This window comes from Propithecus coquereli, unplaced genomic scaffold (assembly GCF_000956105.1).
Source record: "Propithecus coquereli isolate 6110/MARCELLA unplaced genomic scaffold, Pcoq_1.0 Scaffold496, whole genome shotgun sequence".
In the NCBI taxonomy this organism is placed as follows: Eukaryota; Metazoa; Chordata; class Mammalia; order Primates; family Indriidae; genus Propithecus; species Propithecus coquereli.
In genome coordinates this window covers 1062086-1080558 of record NW_012150796.1, presented here as the reverse complement: position 1 = coordinate 1080558, position 18473 = coordinate 1062086, and the positions used below count along the sequence as shown (strand labels likewise).

The window sequence follows — 18473 nt, the reverse complement described above, 5'->3', positions numbered from 1 at the left end:
ACAGACCACCTGCTGTATCTCTAACTTTTTAAAAGTATGTTAAAAATCCTCACATTTGAGGATAATATGATTTTAACTGTATATGTAACACTAGAGAGATTCAGGAGACCAGCAGTCTTTCCTTTTCTTGGGAATAAGTGGAAAATATCATTACCCTCCTTTTTTTTAAGCCAGTAAAATTTAGCAGTGGGGGGCCCCTTTTTTTAACAGCTAGTTTTTAGAAATTGTTCATTATGCCTTCATAAAAATGTGCCACTGTATTTGAATTACCAAATTTAAAGTACCAAATCTGCTTATGGATGTGTATTTTAAAATTCATGGTTTCAAACTGCATTCCCCTATGACCTCTCATCAGTTTTTTAAAAATTTGTTCCCATTTCAGTTCAACATAAAGCAGCAACCTGTGATTCTTGCCCACGTCCACACATACGGAGCTCAGTGATCTAGTGACAGGCTGGCTACACCCTGGGAGCTCACTGGTGGTATCCTGTCTATAATTTCAGTGCTAAATGTAGTTTACAGTCGATGTTGATAAAAAGCAACAGTACAGCTAAGTCTAAAGCATAAATATTGGACAGTCCTTGGAACCTTGGATTTTCATTCTAGTCTAGCATGTATGAATCTTTAGATCTGAATTTCAACTTCTCTGTAAGCATATGACTGATGATGAATCTGGAAAGGACATATTTATAAGCTGAGGACTGGGCTGAGGGCAATTTATGGAGGCAATTATTTCAGGAAAGGCAAGTAGTTCGGATAATTGGCACTGTGTGGCATAGGCTGAAAGGGAAGAATTAGATGATGAAAGGTCTTTCATATGGCAGAATGTATTTGGGCTTTAACAAGGTAAAGAGAAAATTGTATTTAATTATTTGATATACCAGAATGACAAGACCAGATAACTATTTTCAAAAGAATATTTTGGCCACAATCAAGAGAACTGTATATTGGGGAGGGGAGGAGTATGCCAGGTGGTAGGGTATCACTTGTTTTTCCAGACTTATTTCCTACTTGATCTTATCATTTAAGTAAACTGAATTAATGACTTCTAGAAAATGCTCTACACCCCTTCATATCTCAATGCCTTGGCACACGTTTCCTTTTGTCCAGATTACTCTCCCTCTCACTTCTCCCCTGATGAGCTCCTTCAAGACTAAATACCTGCTCTCTGAAGACTGCTGAGACCCAGATAGAAGACAGGGTTGAATATCTCTATTTCTAGATCATCAGATGTGTGGATAATAGTTCAATTACTTTACATAGGAAGTCACAGGAAGGAAGGAAGGAAAGGAGGGGGCATAATCAGTTTTATGTTGAGTGGGAAGGGAGGAAGGGAGTTGAGTTGAGATAAAGGGAATACAGGGCTAAACATGTAGAGAAAAACCCAGTGAGACAGATTTGGAGTCACTGACATTAAGTGGTATTCAAAGTCAAGAATGGCAGGACTGCCAGGGATAGCATGGAAGTGAGAAAAGAGGGCTAAGGGCAGACTTCTGGGAACTACAGGTTTAGTACCCCTTACCCAAAATGCTTGGGACCAGAAGTGTTTCAGATTTTGGAATATTTGCATATACATAATAACATATCTTGGGGATGGGACCCATATCTGAACACGAAATTCATTTACAGTTCAAATATACCTTATACACATAGTCTGAAGGTAATTTTATACAATGTTTTTAACAATTTTGTGCGTGAAACAAAGTTTTGACGGTGTTTTGACTACAACTTGTCACATGAGGTCAGATGTGGAATCTTCCACTTGTGGCATCATGTTAGTGCTCAAATAGTTTTACATTTTGGATTTTCAGATTAGGGATGCTCAACCTGTACCAACAACAAAACGTAAGACAGAAGGAGAAATGAAACAACAGAAGGGAGTGCCATCACAGAAGTCAAGGGACTTTCATGCAATAAGCTAGTGGTGAATGTCACACTGCCCAATAAGATGAGATGTAGATGATGATGTAGATGTAGATGAGATGTAGCATTTTCAGAGGAACAGTAGGATGGAAATTACACTCAATGAGATAAGGAACGACTAGGGATGAAGAAGTCAAGGCAAGGAATGCAGATTATTCAAAAAGACTAAATGTAAAGTGAGAAAAGAGACAGGTGCTAGCTAGAGGGAAGTTAAGATAGTTTTGGTTTCGTTTTAAGAGCTGAGGGACTTGCATATGTCTACAGGATAAGGAGCAGAAGCAGGTGGGAATAATGGATAGGATGAGGCCTCTGGTGAGACAGACAAGAGGGGGGATCCCATGAAGCTATCAGGATCAGCCACAGCCCATCAGATGGAAAATGTGGTTCCTTGAACACATTTATTTCCCAGTACAGACCTCAACACTGTCTTTCACTGCAGCTTAAAATTACACATTTCCAGTAATTCACCCTTGATGATAGGAAAAATACGTATCTGGCTACAACTATTTTCAACCAGAACTGGGAACTTCTCTGAATGGACCCTACAGAGCTCTGCTTCTGTTCCAAATTCTTCCAGAAATATTGTGTAAGGTACTACTCTCGGTTCTTGCTTTTTTCCCCTCTTGCAGATGGACCAAATATCCACCGACCCTCAGTCCTGTTAATGGCCGCACTAAACAAGGGCATCCCCAAACGCATGCTATCAGAGAACGCTGCACTGTCTCACCTGTAAGCATTGTATTTGTGGATAGCCTGGCTCACGTTCTTCTCAAAGTTTGCGAGTTCTGAAACGGCAACAACAGGCTCGGGTGAACAAGAACCACAAGTAAACAAACGAGAACTGCGTTTCCTGGAAGAGGATGTGGCAGCCTCTAAGGGACAGTGACCACCAGTTTCTCCACGGGCCAGACCAAAGGCAGCCAAAAAGTGATGAGCCAGGCGTCCCCGGCAAAACTAACAGCCACGGGCGCCGAAGCAAGATCCCCACGGAAGACGACCCGCCGCAAGGGGCCGACCCCACCCACCGGACTGTCGGGGCGGGAGAGAAGGAAGGGAACGCAATGGGTCGGAAGGAAAAGAGAAGAAAGCGCCTGGGGCCCGGCCCGGTGCTAACCCGTGAGCATGTCAGTGATTCCCCCGTTGAGAGTCTCCTGCGGCGCCTTCCGCTTGCTCATGGTGGCCTGCACCCGAGAACCCTGCAGTGTTCAGGACCAGGGACCGGCGCCCTCCCAGCTTTAAGGAGGGAGCAGGACTTGGAGACCGGACAGGAGCAACCCAGACCCAGGGCGACCGGCGCGACCGGCGCGACCGGCACGACCCGCGGAACAATGGCTGCCTCTGACAGGGGGCGCGGCGCGCGGCGCGCGTGGTGACGTCACGCTCCGGGGCGGGGCCAGAGAGGAGGCTGGGCCGGAACGGGGTTTGGCTTAGGGTGCGCTGGGGGTCGCGGGAGGTGGGCTTCCTGTGGGAAAACCTGGACTCTTGACGGTCAGCGGTGGGGCGGCAGAGGACTGAGCCCTGCCCCCGTGCGAATGCGTGTGCGCAGTGAGTTACTGAAGACGGAACATGCAGTAACAGGCAGCACCCGTCAGGCCGACGCCCGCCAAGGCTCCCTGCCGCGCATCCTCTGCAGAGCGTGGAACGAAGTACGCCAAGAACAGGAAGCCTCCCATACAAATCGTTTTAGCACATGCCAACCAATGTCAAAAGATATTTCGAGTTCCCCTGTCTGGTAGTAGGGGCCAAAGTGATGAAGACCACGAGAAAGGGAGCAGTGTTTCACCTGGATCATGAGTGATGACCCTCATTACAACATGATGACCTGTATCTGAGAAATTTACAATCTGCTTGACAAATGGAAAGGTGACATCAGCAATATTTTACTTCCCAAACGTAACTCCGGGTTCATACTGCAGTTCCAGGCAATTGCTTTGTGCATAAATAAAATTAAAATCTTATTACAAAACGAAACATAGTTATTGTACAACAAACTGAAAAGTGTATAAAAGAAGAAAAGAAAAAAAAAATCAGTGATCTCACCATCCAGCTTAACCACTAATACTCTTCCAGTCCTTTTAACATTCCTGTCACTTTGCAACAATGAAATAAATGCCTTAGATATAGTTTCTTTGATTAGCAAGGTTGTGGTGGTTGTGTTTTTTTTACAATATTAATATACATCTTAATGTGATGGTTATTGAACTTTGTATTTCCTCTCTTGTGAATTTCCTATTTCTATCATTTGCTCATTTTTCTAATGGGGGTAGTTATCTTTTATTAATTTGGTAGATCTTTTATATATTACTATTTACCCTTTTTTGTATATTTTTTGTAAAAATTTTGTAAATATCTGTATTTTCTCCAATTTATTCCTTGCCTCTTAACTTTATTCCTGCAGCTTCTTAACACCTTGAGTCCCACTGTCATTTATATATATGACTTCTCCTAGTTTTATTCTGTTGACATTTTTTTCTATGCAGTCTCTATTCCAGGCTACATTCATATTATTTTGTTCTGCAGAATGATCACTCCTCATTAACTAAAAACGTGTTTGTTCATCTCTGAATTTTGAAAGTTATAAATGTAGGGAATTCTGGGATCATTTTTATACGAATATTAATGACAACCTTCTAAAAGTTAGTGTCAGAGAATCCCAGGAAAATGATCAATTCTCTATCCTTATAGTCTTAGAACATTCGACCCACTTGGTCACTGTTGCAATAATTTGTTTTCAGTTAGCTTCTACGATACCACATGCTCTGGGTTTTCCTTCTTCCTGGCCACTCCTCAGGGGTGTGTGCGCGTGAGCGTGTGTCTGTGTGTGTACGTGCTGGTTCCCAGCTCCTTTACTCTCCAACTTTTATGGGAAGTTGCTTCACATATCCATCTTCCAACCAGCTTTTTCCACCCTCTCCAGTTTCATCTGTTTAAATGCCATGTCTAGGCTTGAAGACTCCTGAATTCCTATTTCCAGCCTTGAGCTCCAGCCTCACACATCAGATTGTGGACTGGGTACCTCTAGTTGTTATAATAAGGTGTCTCGAAGATAAAATGTCCTAAAGTATTCTTGCCCCATGAGCTTCTCTTTAACTTTTCCCCACCTCAGTTAAAGGCATTTTAACCCACTTGCCATCAGGCCAAAACCCTGGGGGTCATTCTTAATCGCTTTCTTTCACACCCCACACCCAGCACAGCAGCAACTCTCGTCTCATCTGTGCTGTCTCCAGTATTCGTGTTCTGAACTGGGTCGCCTGTCACCGCCCCGGCTGCCTCTGACCTCCTTCAGTCTACCCTGATCTCCTGACTACTGCCATGGCCTCCTCAGCCAGCCTCCTACTTCTGCTCCATCGCCTGCAACAGTCCTCAACCTTTTTGGCACCAGGGACCAGGTTCATGGAAGACAATTTTTCCACAGGGGCAGGGTGGGGGAGGAGGGGATGGCAGAGCTCTGCAGCCCAGTCCCTAACAGGCCACAGACCAGTACTGGTCCGTTGCCCAGGGGTCGGGGACCGCAGCCCTATAAAACAAATGTGATCTTGTCATACGTGGTGATTTCAACATACGTCACCCATTTAAATATTCTCTCACTGCACTTAGAATAAAATCCCAACTCCTTTCCAAGGCCACAAGGTCTACTGTGATCCGTCTCAGGCCTACTCTCCTATTTCATTTCTTGTCACTTGCTACTTTGTTGTGTAGGGCACACGTGTCACATGGGGCTGTATCTGGGTTCTCTATTCTGTTCCTGGGTTCATGTGTCTGTACCTGCACCCATACCACACAGTCTTGATCACTGTGTCTACGTACGTTGTGAAATTGGGTAAAGTGGTTACTCCCAGTTTATTTTTTTCAGAATTATTTTAGCTTTTTTAGGTCCTTTGTCTTTCCATGTAAGTTTTAGATTAATCCTGTCTATATAAATGAAAAGGTTGCTTAAAATTTTATAGAAACTATGTTAAACTTGTTTACCAATTTGGGGAGAACTGACACCTTTAGTATGTTGGGTCATCCAATCCAAGAACATGGCATGTCTCTCCATGTATTAGGTCATTAAATATGGAATGTCCGATTTTGAATCAAAAGTTTATTATATCTCAAACAAGAAGCAGTAGAGTTAATGAAAAGTGTGCACCTAAACTATCCATACAGTTTTGCCATGTTAACAGTAGCTTGTTTATGCCAGCAGCAAAGAAGTGTGGAGAGCAAGTGGCAATACAGTTGCAAAAGGTGTTTTCCACAGCTTGTTGAGAATTGAATTTTCCTTGCAAGAAGTGGTCCAAAGCCAGGAAGAAGTGGCAGTCAGTTGATGCAAGGTCTCCTGAATATGGTGGATGACAGAGAGTTTCCAAGTGTCGTGGCCCGGATTGCAGAACGGGGGATGGTCACAGAAAGAAACACATAGACACACACAAGACATACAAGACTACAGTCCTCAATTTGTACCAGTCGTTTTATTTACATACTTTTTCTATGTCCGGCAGCTACTTCCTGGCACGTGACTACCTTGGGCGCCTTGAGGAAACACATTTTCATTCCTTCCGGACGACTGCTTAAGGGAAGCAGACGTTTGCATCTTAACTTCTTGCATCTTAACTTCTTTATCTCATTACCGTATGCAGGACAATGAGATGCCTTGGCTTGTTTGCAAGACCCCAGGCACTTGGTTATCTGTCATAAAGCTAACTGTCATGAGGAATAGTTCTGTTTGGTCAACAGGCCGGGCCCGGGCCTATTGACTTCTGGCGCCAAGGAGAGCACACCCAGTTTCGCTGACTCTGGGCTTAAGCCAATTTTTGCCCAGGGTCGGTCCCTACACCAAGTCCAGCTTCCATAGTTTGAGCAGCGTTGTTTGTGCAACGTGTGGTCGAGTGTTGTCTTGCAAGAGGACTGGCCTGTCTCTGTTGACCAATCTCAGCTGCTTAATCGCAAGCATCCTCATCATTTCGTCCAGTTGGTTGCAGTAGACATCCGCTGTAACTGACTGACCAGGATTCATGAAGCTGTAGTGGATAATACCAGCACTGGACCACCAGACACCATTAGCTTTCTTTGATGAATATTTGGTTTTAGACTGTTCCGGCACTTCGTCTTTATCCAACTATTGTGCCGAACACCTGCGATTGTCAAAAAACATCCATTTTTCATCACACGTAACAATACGGTGTAGAAATGGTTCAACCTTTATGTCATGACAGCAAAGAAAGGCAAGCTTTTGGACAATTTCTTTTCTGACACTGGTTTGATTCATGCAGAACCCATCTATCCAGCTTCTGTACCTTGCCCATTTGTTTTGAATGGTCCAATACTGTTGGAATAGTAATGTCAAGTCTTGCTAATTCATGTGTAGGTTGAGATAGATTTACTTCCACCACAGTTTTCAGCTCATCATTATCCACCTTGGTCTCAGGTCGTCCACGTGACTCATTTTCAAGATCACCAGAATGGAACTTCTCAAACCGACTGTGTGTTCATTAGCCACATCCTTCCCAAACACTTCATTGATATTTTGAGCTGTCTGGGCAGCATTGGTTCCACAACAGAATTCATATTGAAAAATAGCATGAATTTTTGACTTATCCATGGTTTCACAAAAATTGCTCTAAAAAAAATTTGAAAGATAATCATAAGCCAAACCATTCGTTTGCAAGAATGAGGATGGACCTCCACAATAAAAATAAAACAAGAAGTGTCAAAGGGAAATGTTAGACATAGCAATTGTCAAATTTAGTACTTAAGGAAATCAGACATTTCATACTTAATAACCTTAATAGCTCTTTGAATTCTGCTATCAATGTAATTTTCAGCATGAAAAGTATTGTACTTGTTTTGTTAGATTTACACCTAAGTATTTCATTTTGTTTTGAGTGATTGAAAATACAATTGTATTTTTAAATTTTGGTTCTCAAATGTTTGTTGCTAGTATGGATTTTTGCTTATCTTGTATCTTGTGATCTCGTTGAACTCATTTTTTAAGTCCTAGGAGGAGTGTTTTTGTGTATTTTTTTGGATTTTCTAAATAAACCATCATGTTATCTGCAAATATGGATGGTTTCATTTCTTCCTTTCCGATCTCTTTGTCTTTTATTTCCCTTTCTTGCACTGGCTAGAACTATGTTCAATAGCAGAGGTGAGACTAGACATGCTTGGTTTCCAATGTAAGGGGAAAAGATTTTCTTTTCTTTTTTTTTTTTTTTTAAGAGAGGAGGTCTTGCTATGTTTCCCAGGCTGCACTTAAACGCAAGCGATCCTATTGCCTCAGCCTCCCAAGAAGGTGGGACTATGGGTGCAAGCCATCACATGCTTTTTTTTTTTTTAATAGGAGAAAAGGCATACATGGGAACATCACAGAATGATTACCCAATAACCTAGTGCTGTACAGAAGCTTATATACCCTTTTTCATGGTGGGGGGGAGATGGAGAATGTTAGAAATTGTTTTGAGGGGCAGCAAATAATTGGGGAGAATGAATGGACCCGGGAGGTGGGAGGCAGACATTACAGGAAAGTGAGAAGTAGAGCAGCACAGGAACAAAGGTTGTCTTATTATGCAGAAAAAGTCCCCAGGTAATCTCTAAAGCTGCCCTCAGAAGAACAGATGAAAAGTTTGTGAGTGGTGATGACTCCCAGTCTCTTCTCTCTGTGGTTGATCTTTCCTGGTTATTTGGTAAGATCCCTAGAGAGGGGGTTTAAGACAATTGCATTTCTTTTAGAAAAAAAGCTTTCTTGGTCAGATAAGGGAATTCCAGAGAGAGTCTCTCCCTGCACTTGTGGGGTGAACAAGACAGTTTAGAGGGAACTTGGTTCTGAGACACCTTCTAAGGCTTCTCAGCATGTCAAAGCTAGTTTTTGTGGTTATTCTTTGAGCACCAACATTCCCATTTGAAACTTCCCTAGAAGTGTCATATGTTAAAAGCTGAGTTGGCAGCTGTGGAGAGAGAAATCGAGTTAATAGTTGAGTGCAAAGGATCCCATTAAACCAGTCTCCCATTTCTGTGAATGGGCCAGTACAGTTAAACAGTTCTGTCTCATTTCAGGAAACGGCATTGTATTAACAGATGGACCCTCAAAGCAGGACCTCTAGATGACGCAAACAGATTTTTTAAAAAATATATGGATACATAATAGTCATGCATATTTACGGGGTACATGTGATATTTTGATACAAGCATACAATGTGTAATGATTAAATCTGATTAGTGATGTTGAGCACTTCTTCATCTATCTGTTGGACATTTATATGTCTTCTTTCAAGAATGTCTATTCAGATCTTTTGTCTATCTTTAAATCAGATTTTTTTGGCTATTGAATTGAGTTCCTTATATATTCTGGATATTAATTTATTGTCAGATGAATAGTTTACAAATATTTCCTCCCATTCTGTATGTTGTCTCTTCGCTCTGTCGATTGTTTCCTTTGCTGTGAAAAAACTTTTTAGCTTGATATGATCTCACTTGTCAATTTTTGCTTTGGTTGACTGTGCTTTTAAGGTCTTGACTCAAGAAATCGTTGCCCAGACCAATGTCCTGAAACATTTCCCTGTTTTCTACTAGTAGTTTCATAGCTTCAGGTCTTACATTTAAATCTTTAATCCATTTTGATTTGATTTTTGTACATGGTAAGAGGTAGGGCTCTAGTTCTATTCTTCTGCAAATGAATATCCAGTTTTCCTGGTACCACTTATTGAAGAGACTGTTCTCTCCCCAATGTATGTTCTTGGTGCCTTTGTCAAAAATCAAGTGGCTATAAATATGTGGATTTGCTTCTGCATTCTCTAGCCTGTTCCATTGGTCTGTGTGTGTTTTTATGCCAGTACCACGCTGCTTTGGTTACTATATCTTTGCAGTATATTTTGCAGTCAGATAATGTGATGCCTCCAGCTTTGTTCTTTTTGCTCAGAATTGCTCTTTGGGGTCTTGTGGTTCCATATTAATTTTAGAATTGTTTTTTTCTATTTCGGTGAAGAACGTCATTGTTATTTTGATAGAGATTGCATTGAATCTGTAGATCACTTTGGGTAGTATGGACATTTAAACAATATTAATTCTTCCAATCATGAACATATTTTTTCATATTTTGTGTCCTCTTCAATTTCTTTCATCATGTTTTATGATTGCCCTTGTAGAGATCTTTCACTTCTTTGGTTAAGTTTATTCATAGGTATTTTTTTTTTTTTTTTTTGAGACAGAGTCTCACTATGTTGCCCAAGCTACAGTGCCGGGGTGTCATCCTAGCTCACAGCAACCTCAAACTCCTGGGCTCAAGCAATCCTCCCGCCTCAGCCTCCCGAGTAGCTGGGACTACAGGCATGCGCCACCATGCCCGGCTAGTTTTTTCTATATATTTTCGGATTAATTTCTTTCTATTTTTAGTAGAGACGGGGTCTCACTCTTGCTCAGGCTGGTTTCGAACTCCTGAGCTCAAACAATCCACCCATCTCGGCCTCCCAGAGAGCTAGGATGACAGGTGTGAGCCACTGCGCCCAGCCTATTCATAGGTATTTTATTTTATTTAGCTGTTGTAAAAGGGGTGACTGTCTTGATTTCTTTTTCAGATTTTTGCTGTGGAATATAGAAATGTTACTGATTTCTTTAAGTTGATTTTGTATCTTGCAACTTCAGTGAAATTTACCAGTTCTAACAGTTTTTTGGCAAAGTCTTTAGGTTTTTCTAAATATAACCTCTTATCATCTGCAAACATGGACAATTTGACTTCCTCCGTTCCAATTTGGATGCCCTTTCTTTCTGTTGTCTAATTGCTCTTGCTAGGACTTCCAGTCCTATGTTGAATTAAAAAAAGAGCATCCTTGTGTTGTTCCAGATCTTAAGGCTTTCATTTTTCCCCATTCAGTATGATGTGGTTTGTCATATACGGCTCTTACTGTTTTGACATATGGTATGTTCCTTCTATTCCCAGTTTGTTGAGAGTTTAATATCACGAAGGGATGTGGGATTTTATCAAATGCTTTTCAGCATCTATTGAAATATCATATGATTTTTGGTCTTGGTTCTATTAATGTGATGTATCACATTTATTGATTTGCTTATGTTGAGCCATTCTTGAATCCTGGGATGAATCCCATTTGATCATGGCAAATGGTCTTTTTAATGTGTTGTTGAATTTTGTTCTGTAAATATTGGTTAGGTCCATTTGGACTATAGTGTAGTTTAATTCTTATGTTTCTTTGTTGATTTTCTGTCTGGATGATCTATTATTGAAAGTGGGGTGTTGAAGTCCCCTACTATTATTATATTACAGTCTATCTCTCCACTTAGATTTATTAGTATTTTCTTTATATGTTTGGGTGCTCTGATGTTAGTTGCATATATAATTGTTATGAATATATGCTCTTGATGAATTCACCTCTTTGATATTCAGACCTTGTCTCTTTTTACAGTTTTTGACTTGAAATCTATTTCATCTGATGTATTAATAACTACTACTGCTTTTTTCTTGTTTTCATTTGCACAGAATATGTTCTTTCATCACTTTACTTTCAGTCTGTCTTTACAGGTGAAGTGAGTTTCCTGTAGGCAGCATACAGTTGTGTGTGTGTGTTTTGATCTATCCAGCCATTCTATGTCTTCAATTAGAGAATTTTGCCCATTTTCATTGCATGTTATCTTTGATAGGTAAAGACTTACTACTGCCATTTTGTTATTTGTTTTCTGGTTGCTTTGAAAGTCCTCTCTTCCTCTCTTCCTTTGTTGATAAGTGATTTTATCTGGCAGTATGTTTTAATTTCTTGACTTTTATTCTTAGTGTATCTAGTATAGGTTTTTGTTTTTGTGGTTACCATGAGGCTTGCAAAAAAAAAAAAAAACTCTTATAACAAGTTATCTTAAACTGATGACAACTTTGATCACAAAGAAAAAACTTTACAACTCCACATATTAACTCTATCCACCCCACTTTTTGACTTTTTATTGTCTCTGTATCTTTTTATATTCTCTTAACAAATGGTTGTAGTTATTATTTTTGATAGATTTGTCTTTTGGTCTTCATGCTAAAGATATGAGTGGTTTACACAGAAAGTATTAGAATATTCTGAATTTATCTGTGTGCTTATTTTTCTCAGTGAATTTTATACCTTCAGATGATTTTTTGTTGCATGTTAGCATCCTTTTCCTTCAGATTGACAACCTCCCTTTAGCATTTCTTGTAAGACAGGTCTAGTGGTGATGAATTCAAGGGTTTTTTTTTTTTTGGTCTGGGATAAACAATTCATTCATAAGAGGCATTTCTATGAAATCAGAAGAAAAACAAAGATTAATGTCTAGAGTAGTCTATAAACTAGTTTCCCTAGAGTCTGGAGGGTAATGAGGTGAGATTTCTAGATCTGGGTTTGAAGCATCTTCAGTTGTAGGAGGCAGACAATGGCAATGTAAGATATTTTCTTGGACTGTAGTTAGAATCAGGTGTTCCAGTGAACTTTCTGAGTAGTTCACACATCAATAGGCTTTTATATATAAAAACTATTTATATATAAGTTGCTGTAATAATTTCTCCCAATTTTTTTCCTTCTGTCATGTAGGCCGGCCGTTTCTGGTCCCTTGGCTAGTGCGGCGGGTTGAATGGCAGTACCCAAGAAGCTATGTTCACATCTTAATCCCCAGAACCCGTGACTATTAACTCATATGGCAAAATACGTGATTACATGAAAAATCTTGAGAGGAAATGCTTTTTCTGGAATTTCTACACTGATCCTAAATCCAGTGGTGAGTATTCTTATGAGACACACACAACACGGGAGATCTGACAGAGAGATGCAGCAACGTGACCCTGTGGCAGAGGCGCAGCCACAAGGGAAGGGTTGTCTAAAGCCACGTGAAGCTGGAAGAGGCAAGGAACAGAATCCTCCCTGGAGCCTTCGGAGAAGGTGCCGTCCTGATGACGTCTTGATCTCAGACTTCTGGCCTCCGAAACTGTCAGAGAATACATTCTGTTGTGGTAATCTGCTACAGTAGGCCTAGGAAAGTAACAGCTGGAGAGAGCAGGATTTTCTTGAGGCTCTTCTGTCTGTGCCCTTTGGTCAACCCCTTCAGCGCCCCATCTGGGGTACATGAGACAAAAAGAAAACCCAGGGAGCTCACTGCCAATGCCATTCCCCAGATAACCATTGTCCCTGGACAGTCTCTACCTCTTGGTCTTCTTGTATTTGCTTATAAGTCCAAGAACTTTAGCCATACTCAGTGAGAGGAAACAGTACATCTATTTCATCTTTTTGAAAGCGGAATTCCTAACTCCAGGGTTTTCACTTTTTCAATCAATGAGAATGTTCCAGCCATAAATTTCTTAAACCATTGCTTCAGCTGTGTCATTTCTTTGATCAAAATTCTTCCTAGACTCCCAACTGCCTACAAAAGAAGTCCATGGCCCTCAGCCCAGCATCTACTCCCTCCCCAACCTACCCCATCCCAGCCTTTCAGGTCGGATTTTCCACTATGTCCCTTACCAGGGTTTCTAAAACCAGGCTTTATCGAACTCTAGTTCCCTGGGATGTTAATAAATGTTGCATACACACATGGGGGGCGGGGGAAGGCTCCACAGCCAAATGACAATGGTAAATTGCAGATTTATACAAAGTTAAGCCAGTTTCTTTATTATAAGACTTTTCAGATATTTTACCAGTGTACAATGTAAATCCCCAAAAAGCAATTAAAACATGAACTGCTTCTTAAACTTACTTGACCACAGAACGCATCACAGTATCTCCATGGAAACCGGTGGGTGAGATTCTCCAACTCTCTTTTCCAACCAAACTCACCCGTGTGTGATCACCTGAACTCCTTTTGCACTCTTGCTTTTATATAAAAGAGAGGTGCCGCAAAATGTTGAAGCAGCAGCGCTTTAGCACTGTTGTTCACCCAGGCACTAAATAATTTTATAAAATTTTCCATTACTTTAGTACACAAGTCCTAACCATAGGTATGGTAAAAGTGGACTGGAGAACCCAGTATTTAAGTGCTTGAGTCATGTTACAAAATGTAGAAACTGCTTTTAAAATAAATCCATTTACTAATACTGCTAGATGAGGGAGAGACAGGACACCCCATCCCCCCACCCCCCACGCAGCTGCATCTTGTCTCGGCAAGAACTATGAGCACGGTGGTCCGCAGCCAGTGGCTGGCAGACGCCCTTTCCTTCCTGCCTCATTCCCCATGATGACGCACTCCCAGCTAATCTTTGGGACTAAAAAGAAGGCAATTGCTCTTCCATCTGGGCTACAGCGAGTCACTCTGTGACTGAAAGGACCACAGACAGGCTGGGTATTCGCTATGATTTTGCTAAAAGGACGACCGCCAAAGTAGTAGGTAAAAATAAAACATGAGCAGCAGTGACATGAAAAGAGGAAGAGAGGATGGGGCCAGGCCAAGGCTATAATTAAAACGTCTGTTTAGGAGAAGCTGAATCCAGATGAAACGCTAGCTGCAAGGTGAGAGGTGGTACGGGGATCAGGGTCTCTGGAGACCAGAAGAGGACAGGCTGGCACCAAGTTCAGACTCTGTCCTCAACGACTCGAGTGAGACATCTGTCCAGTCATCTTTGTGGCAAATCGTACTTTGAGCACTTTGTCACAGCAGAGGAAGTAGCTGCTGTGGCTGTTCCCTGAATGCTCGTGACAGGCATCACCCATCACTGTGTGCTGGGCCTCTGGACAGAGACTTCCAGTGTGCAGACTAGGTGGCAGCTGCGGAGGGCCACGCCCTGGGTCCAGGGTGAAGGTCCCAGCTGCTGGAGAAGTGAGAGCTCCGCCTGGGTGCCGGAGACTGCTAGGACATCTCTGCAGCAGAAGCCGCCGTCAGCCCCACGCCGAAGGGTCAAGGCCCCCCCACGTCACAAGGCCGCTCCAGGCTACTCTGCTCTTCTTCCTCCAACCAGCTCCAGTCAAGAGTCTGAAAGTCGACAGGCAAGTTAAAAAGACAACGGCCACTGACATACTGCAGGCTGTTTTTCCCCTTTAGGAGGCAACCAGCGTAATTTAGAAGCAAATTTAAACCCTTTTATCAGTAACAGACTTGTTACTGCAGGACACCCTGAGCTAAGCTACATGTTCAAAACTGTACAGGATCTTTTCTTTGGACTGGCTCAGAGGCTCTGAGATTTTAGTAGCCCTGTGGCTCCCAGCACTTATTTATATGCTCAGGGCAGGCAGATGGTACCAAGAGCTCATCTCAGCTATTGGTTTCCAGCCTCACAACATAAAATGGCCTGATGAGACTTCCTTTCCCTCTGGCAGTAGTGCAGGCAAGCAGTGAAAGGATCAAAACGTGTGGTGCCAGAAGAGCAGCAAGAGATGCAGAAAGCCCACAAGCCAGGGGACACTCCACTACGTCAGAGGTGACTGAAATCAGCAGTGGTAACCCCTCCAGTGCTTCCAAAAACCCAGGACCTAGGGGAGGTTAGCAGGTGATTGCATTAGCAGGAAAACGCCATTTGCAGATGTAAAGGAATGGTTTAGGGTCCTCTCAGCAATTTGAGCTTTGTGTTTATGTACCTGTGTCTTGGCTAGGTTTTCTTCGAGTTAGTTTCCCCATAACTAGTACTGCCTACTGCGAAGCTGAGTCCCCGAGGCACAGGGCCTTGTCCTGCTTTGTCACCAGAGACCAGCCCAGCACTCGGCACACACAGATGCTCAGCAGTGGCACAGAAGGTGCAGGTAGGGAAGGGCCTGCGGACGATTTCACCTTCCCCATTAGGATTAAGTGTTGTCAGGATTAAGTAAGACGGTGCGATAACATACTTGTAAGCATTCAATAATACTAGCATTATTATAACAAATGATAAAAATTATGTGCTAGAAAATCCTAAGTATATACTGAGACTGCGGAAAACATTGGGTTGCCTTTCCATTTCTTTCCTCTTTTGCTGCAGAAAAAAAAGGATATGGAATAGCCGGGTCTACACAGGCTGTTACCGTGAAACTCTGGTCCTGCCCTCTCACGGTGTCTTGCATGGCACTTTCTAGCTGGGTGCAGAGGGTATGAGCTTCAGCCACCAGTTCCTCACTGAAGAAAATGATCAAACTATTAGAAAGTGGTCATTGTTACTTATCAGAGCTGACACCACTGCTTTAAAATATGCTAAACAGCTTTTGACAACATTTTAAAAATGAAGTAACGATCATTTTCATGCTGAGTGTCTTAAAATACCATGTCACTGACCAATGATTTCATTCACCTAGTTAAATAAGCTCCTCCTGGCAGGACCACTGCTGTCCAAAATGTGAAAGAGCAAAAAGATCTCTGTTTAATAAAAATGTTGGAAGTAAGATGGGCTCTTTCTGACTTACCAGATAGCTGAATTTAATTCTCTCCAAACTGCCAAAATCTAATGATATCCCCAAATCACCTGTTTTCTAATTTTTGCAATGGAAAAGAAAAATGTGTGAAGCAATTTACCAGGTTTCTATAGTCCCTTGAGATCTGCTGAAAAGCCAGTTCCGGGAATTGTTTTAATCTAATCAGAATCTTTCTTTCCTACCACAGGAAGTGCATGTTTCCTGTCAGGAATGGGTCACAGTGAGCAAAGGGAGCATATACTAATAATAAACCACCATCCTTCTCTAACCTCAGTTCTGTGACGTGAGAGACGAGACACCTGTTACCCCCAGGTCTACTTTTCTAGAGCTTTGAGGATGTCATGGGAGGGACTATGCCAAATGCGGGAAGACAGCACCCTGGAGCTCCTCACCCTGAAAACACCACCCTGATGGAAGAAATTCAGAGCACGTTTCTGCTCAGCCTCATCTACGGGGCTTCTAGCTAAGTCAACGGCCCAGTGCCAGCTCCAGAGAGAATGAAACAGGCACCAGGCCTCCAGGACAGCACAAGAGGTTGGGAGACATTAAGAATCTAAGGTCACACATGATTAAATACCAAAACAGCTACAAACTCCCCAAGGCAAGAACAGGATTTTTTTTCTTTTTTTTAAGAGACAGGGTCTCTCTGCTGCCAAGGCCGGAGTTCCATGGCAGGATCACAGCTCACTGCATCCTTCAACTCCTGTGCTCAAGTCGTCCTCCTACCTCAGCCTCTCGAGTAGCTGGGACTACAGGCATGTGCCACCATGCCTGGCTAATTCTGTTTTTTTATTTTCTGTATAGATAGGGTCTTGCTTTGTTGCCCAGGCTATTCTCCAACTCCTGGCCTCAAGCAATCCTCCCACCTCAGCCTCCCAAAGCGCTGGGATTATAGTGTGAGCCACTGTGTCTCGCCCGAGAACAGGATTTTTAGAACAGCTTTACTAGCCACGTGTGGTGGCACTTGCCTGTGGTCCCAGCTACTTGGGAGGCTGAGATGGAAGGATCACTTGAGCCGAGAAGTCTGAGGTTGCAGTGAGTTATGACTGTGCCACTGCACTCCAGCCTGGGCGATAGAGCAAGACCCTGTCTCTTAAAAAAAAAAAAGATAGTAATACAATTTACATACCTTAAAGTTCACCCATTTAAAGTGCACAATTCAAGGGTTTGAGCACAGTTAACAGCTGTGCTTCCATCACCATACCTAGTTTCAGAACATTTTCATCATCCCCAAAAGAAACCTTGTCCCCATCATCAGTTGCTCCCACCCCGCTGCCGCCCCAGGCAATCACTAATCCATTTCCATGCCTGGGGATTTGCCTGCAGGACCCCACAGAGCCCGGCACGCAGCAGGCACCTGCGCGACTACTGCACTCGACACTGAGCAAACCACAGGAAGAGCAGCCAGCGAGTGTGGATGGCCGAGCTGCAAAGGAGGTGGGAGCAGAGGGGCCCTGCGGGCAGGAGACCACTCAGGGAGGACACCCAGGGAGCCGGGCTTGGCCAGCGCCAGCGCAGGGCTTCCAGCCACCGCCCGCGGCAGGGCAGCGCAGGGCTTGTTAGGCACAGACTGCGGGGCACCACCCCTGCGCTTCCAGTTTACAAGGTCTTGGGTGGGACCTGAGAACTCGCTGCTGATCTGGATGAGACTTTGGAACTGGGCTACAGCAAGTGGTTTGTAAGAAAGTGGACCGGCCTGGAGAGGCTGAGGTGGCCACAAATGCCTGAAAAAGCTCAGGCCTGACCCTCTATAATGCAGGAAGCCACCACTCATTACTGACCCAGAAACAACTGGGTCACAGCAGTACTTTGTGAAGGTTAATTGGCCCAGAGAGGGCCTGGCGGCAGGGACGGCCAGGAAGTGGAGAAAAAGGCAAAAGCCCTGCCAGGGAAGGCTGCGCTGTCCTGCTCACCGCCTGCCGCGGTCCAGGCAAGGGCAGGGGATGAGCAGGAGGCACTGAGAGGCGCCAGGAGGGTGGGTGACTCGGGGTGCTGGTGGCGTCAGCCCGAGGGAGCCAGGTTTGGGTGACTATCACGGCACGGTACTGAGTAGCATGTCCCAGGTTTCCATCAGCAATCGGCAGTCAGTAATCCAACGCTCAGGTAAGAAAATTACCCAGTTAGTGAGTTACAAGGGACTATGACAGCAGAATGTAAGTCACTTTTGTCCCCACAGGGCCCGGCAGATGCAACAGATACAAAGAGAAGCATGTGCAAAGTCGTCAGATACTTATCCATGACAAACACGCATTT

The 18473-nt window shown here is 43.2% G+C and overlaps 2 protein-coding genes across 5 annotated transcripts in view; both read right to left on the bottom strand.

Annotated features, from left to right (window-relative positions):
- POLB (polymerase (DNA directed), beta) overlaps positions 1 to 3286 on the bottom strand; it is a 25338-nt gene extending 22052 nt beyond the window's left edge. Inside the window, exons 1-2 of the mRNA XM_012655962.1 lie at positions 3038 to 3286; positions 2651 to 2708 (exon numbers count right to left, since the gene is read on the bottom strand). Of these exons, the coding sequence (XP_012511416.1) occupies positions 2651 to 2708; positions 3038 to 3098 (119 nt within the window). The 5' untranslated portion in view covers positions 3099 to 3286. The remainder of the gene's footprint in view (positions 1 to 2650; positions 2709 to 3037) is intronic.
- A 10251-nt stretch (positions 3287 to 13537) lies between these two features.
- IKBKB (inhibitor of kappa light polypeptide gene enhancer in B-cells, kinase beta) overlaps positions 13538 to 18473 on the bottom strand; it is a 56997-nt gene continuing 52061 nt past the window's right edge. For 3 of the 4 annotated variants that reach the window (XM_012655987.1, XM_012655989.1, XM_012655990.1), the window contains 2 exons: positions 15837 to 15927; positions 13538 to 14814 (listed from right to left, as the gene is read on the bottom strand). In XM_012655987.1, coding sequence (XP_012511441.1) covers positions 14740 to 14814; positions 15837 to 15927 — 166 coding nt within the window. In that variant the 3' untranslated portion in view covers positions 13538 to 14739. The remainder of the gene's footprint in view (positions 14815 to 15836; positions 15928 to 18473) is intronic. The other variant, XM_012655988.1, reaches the window with a different exon arrangement.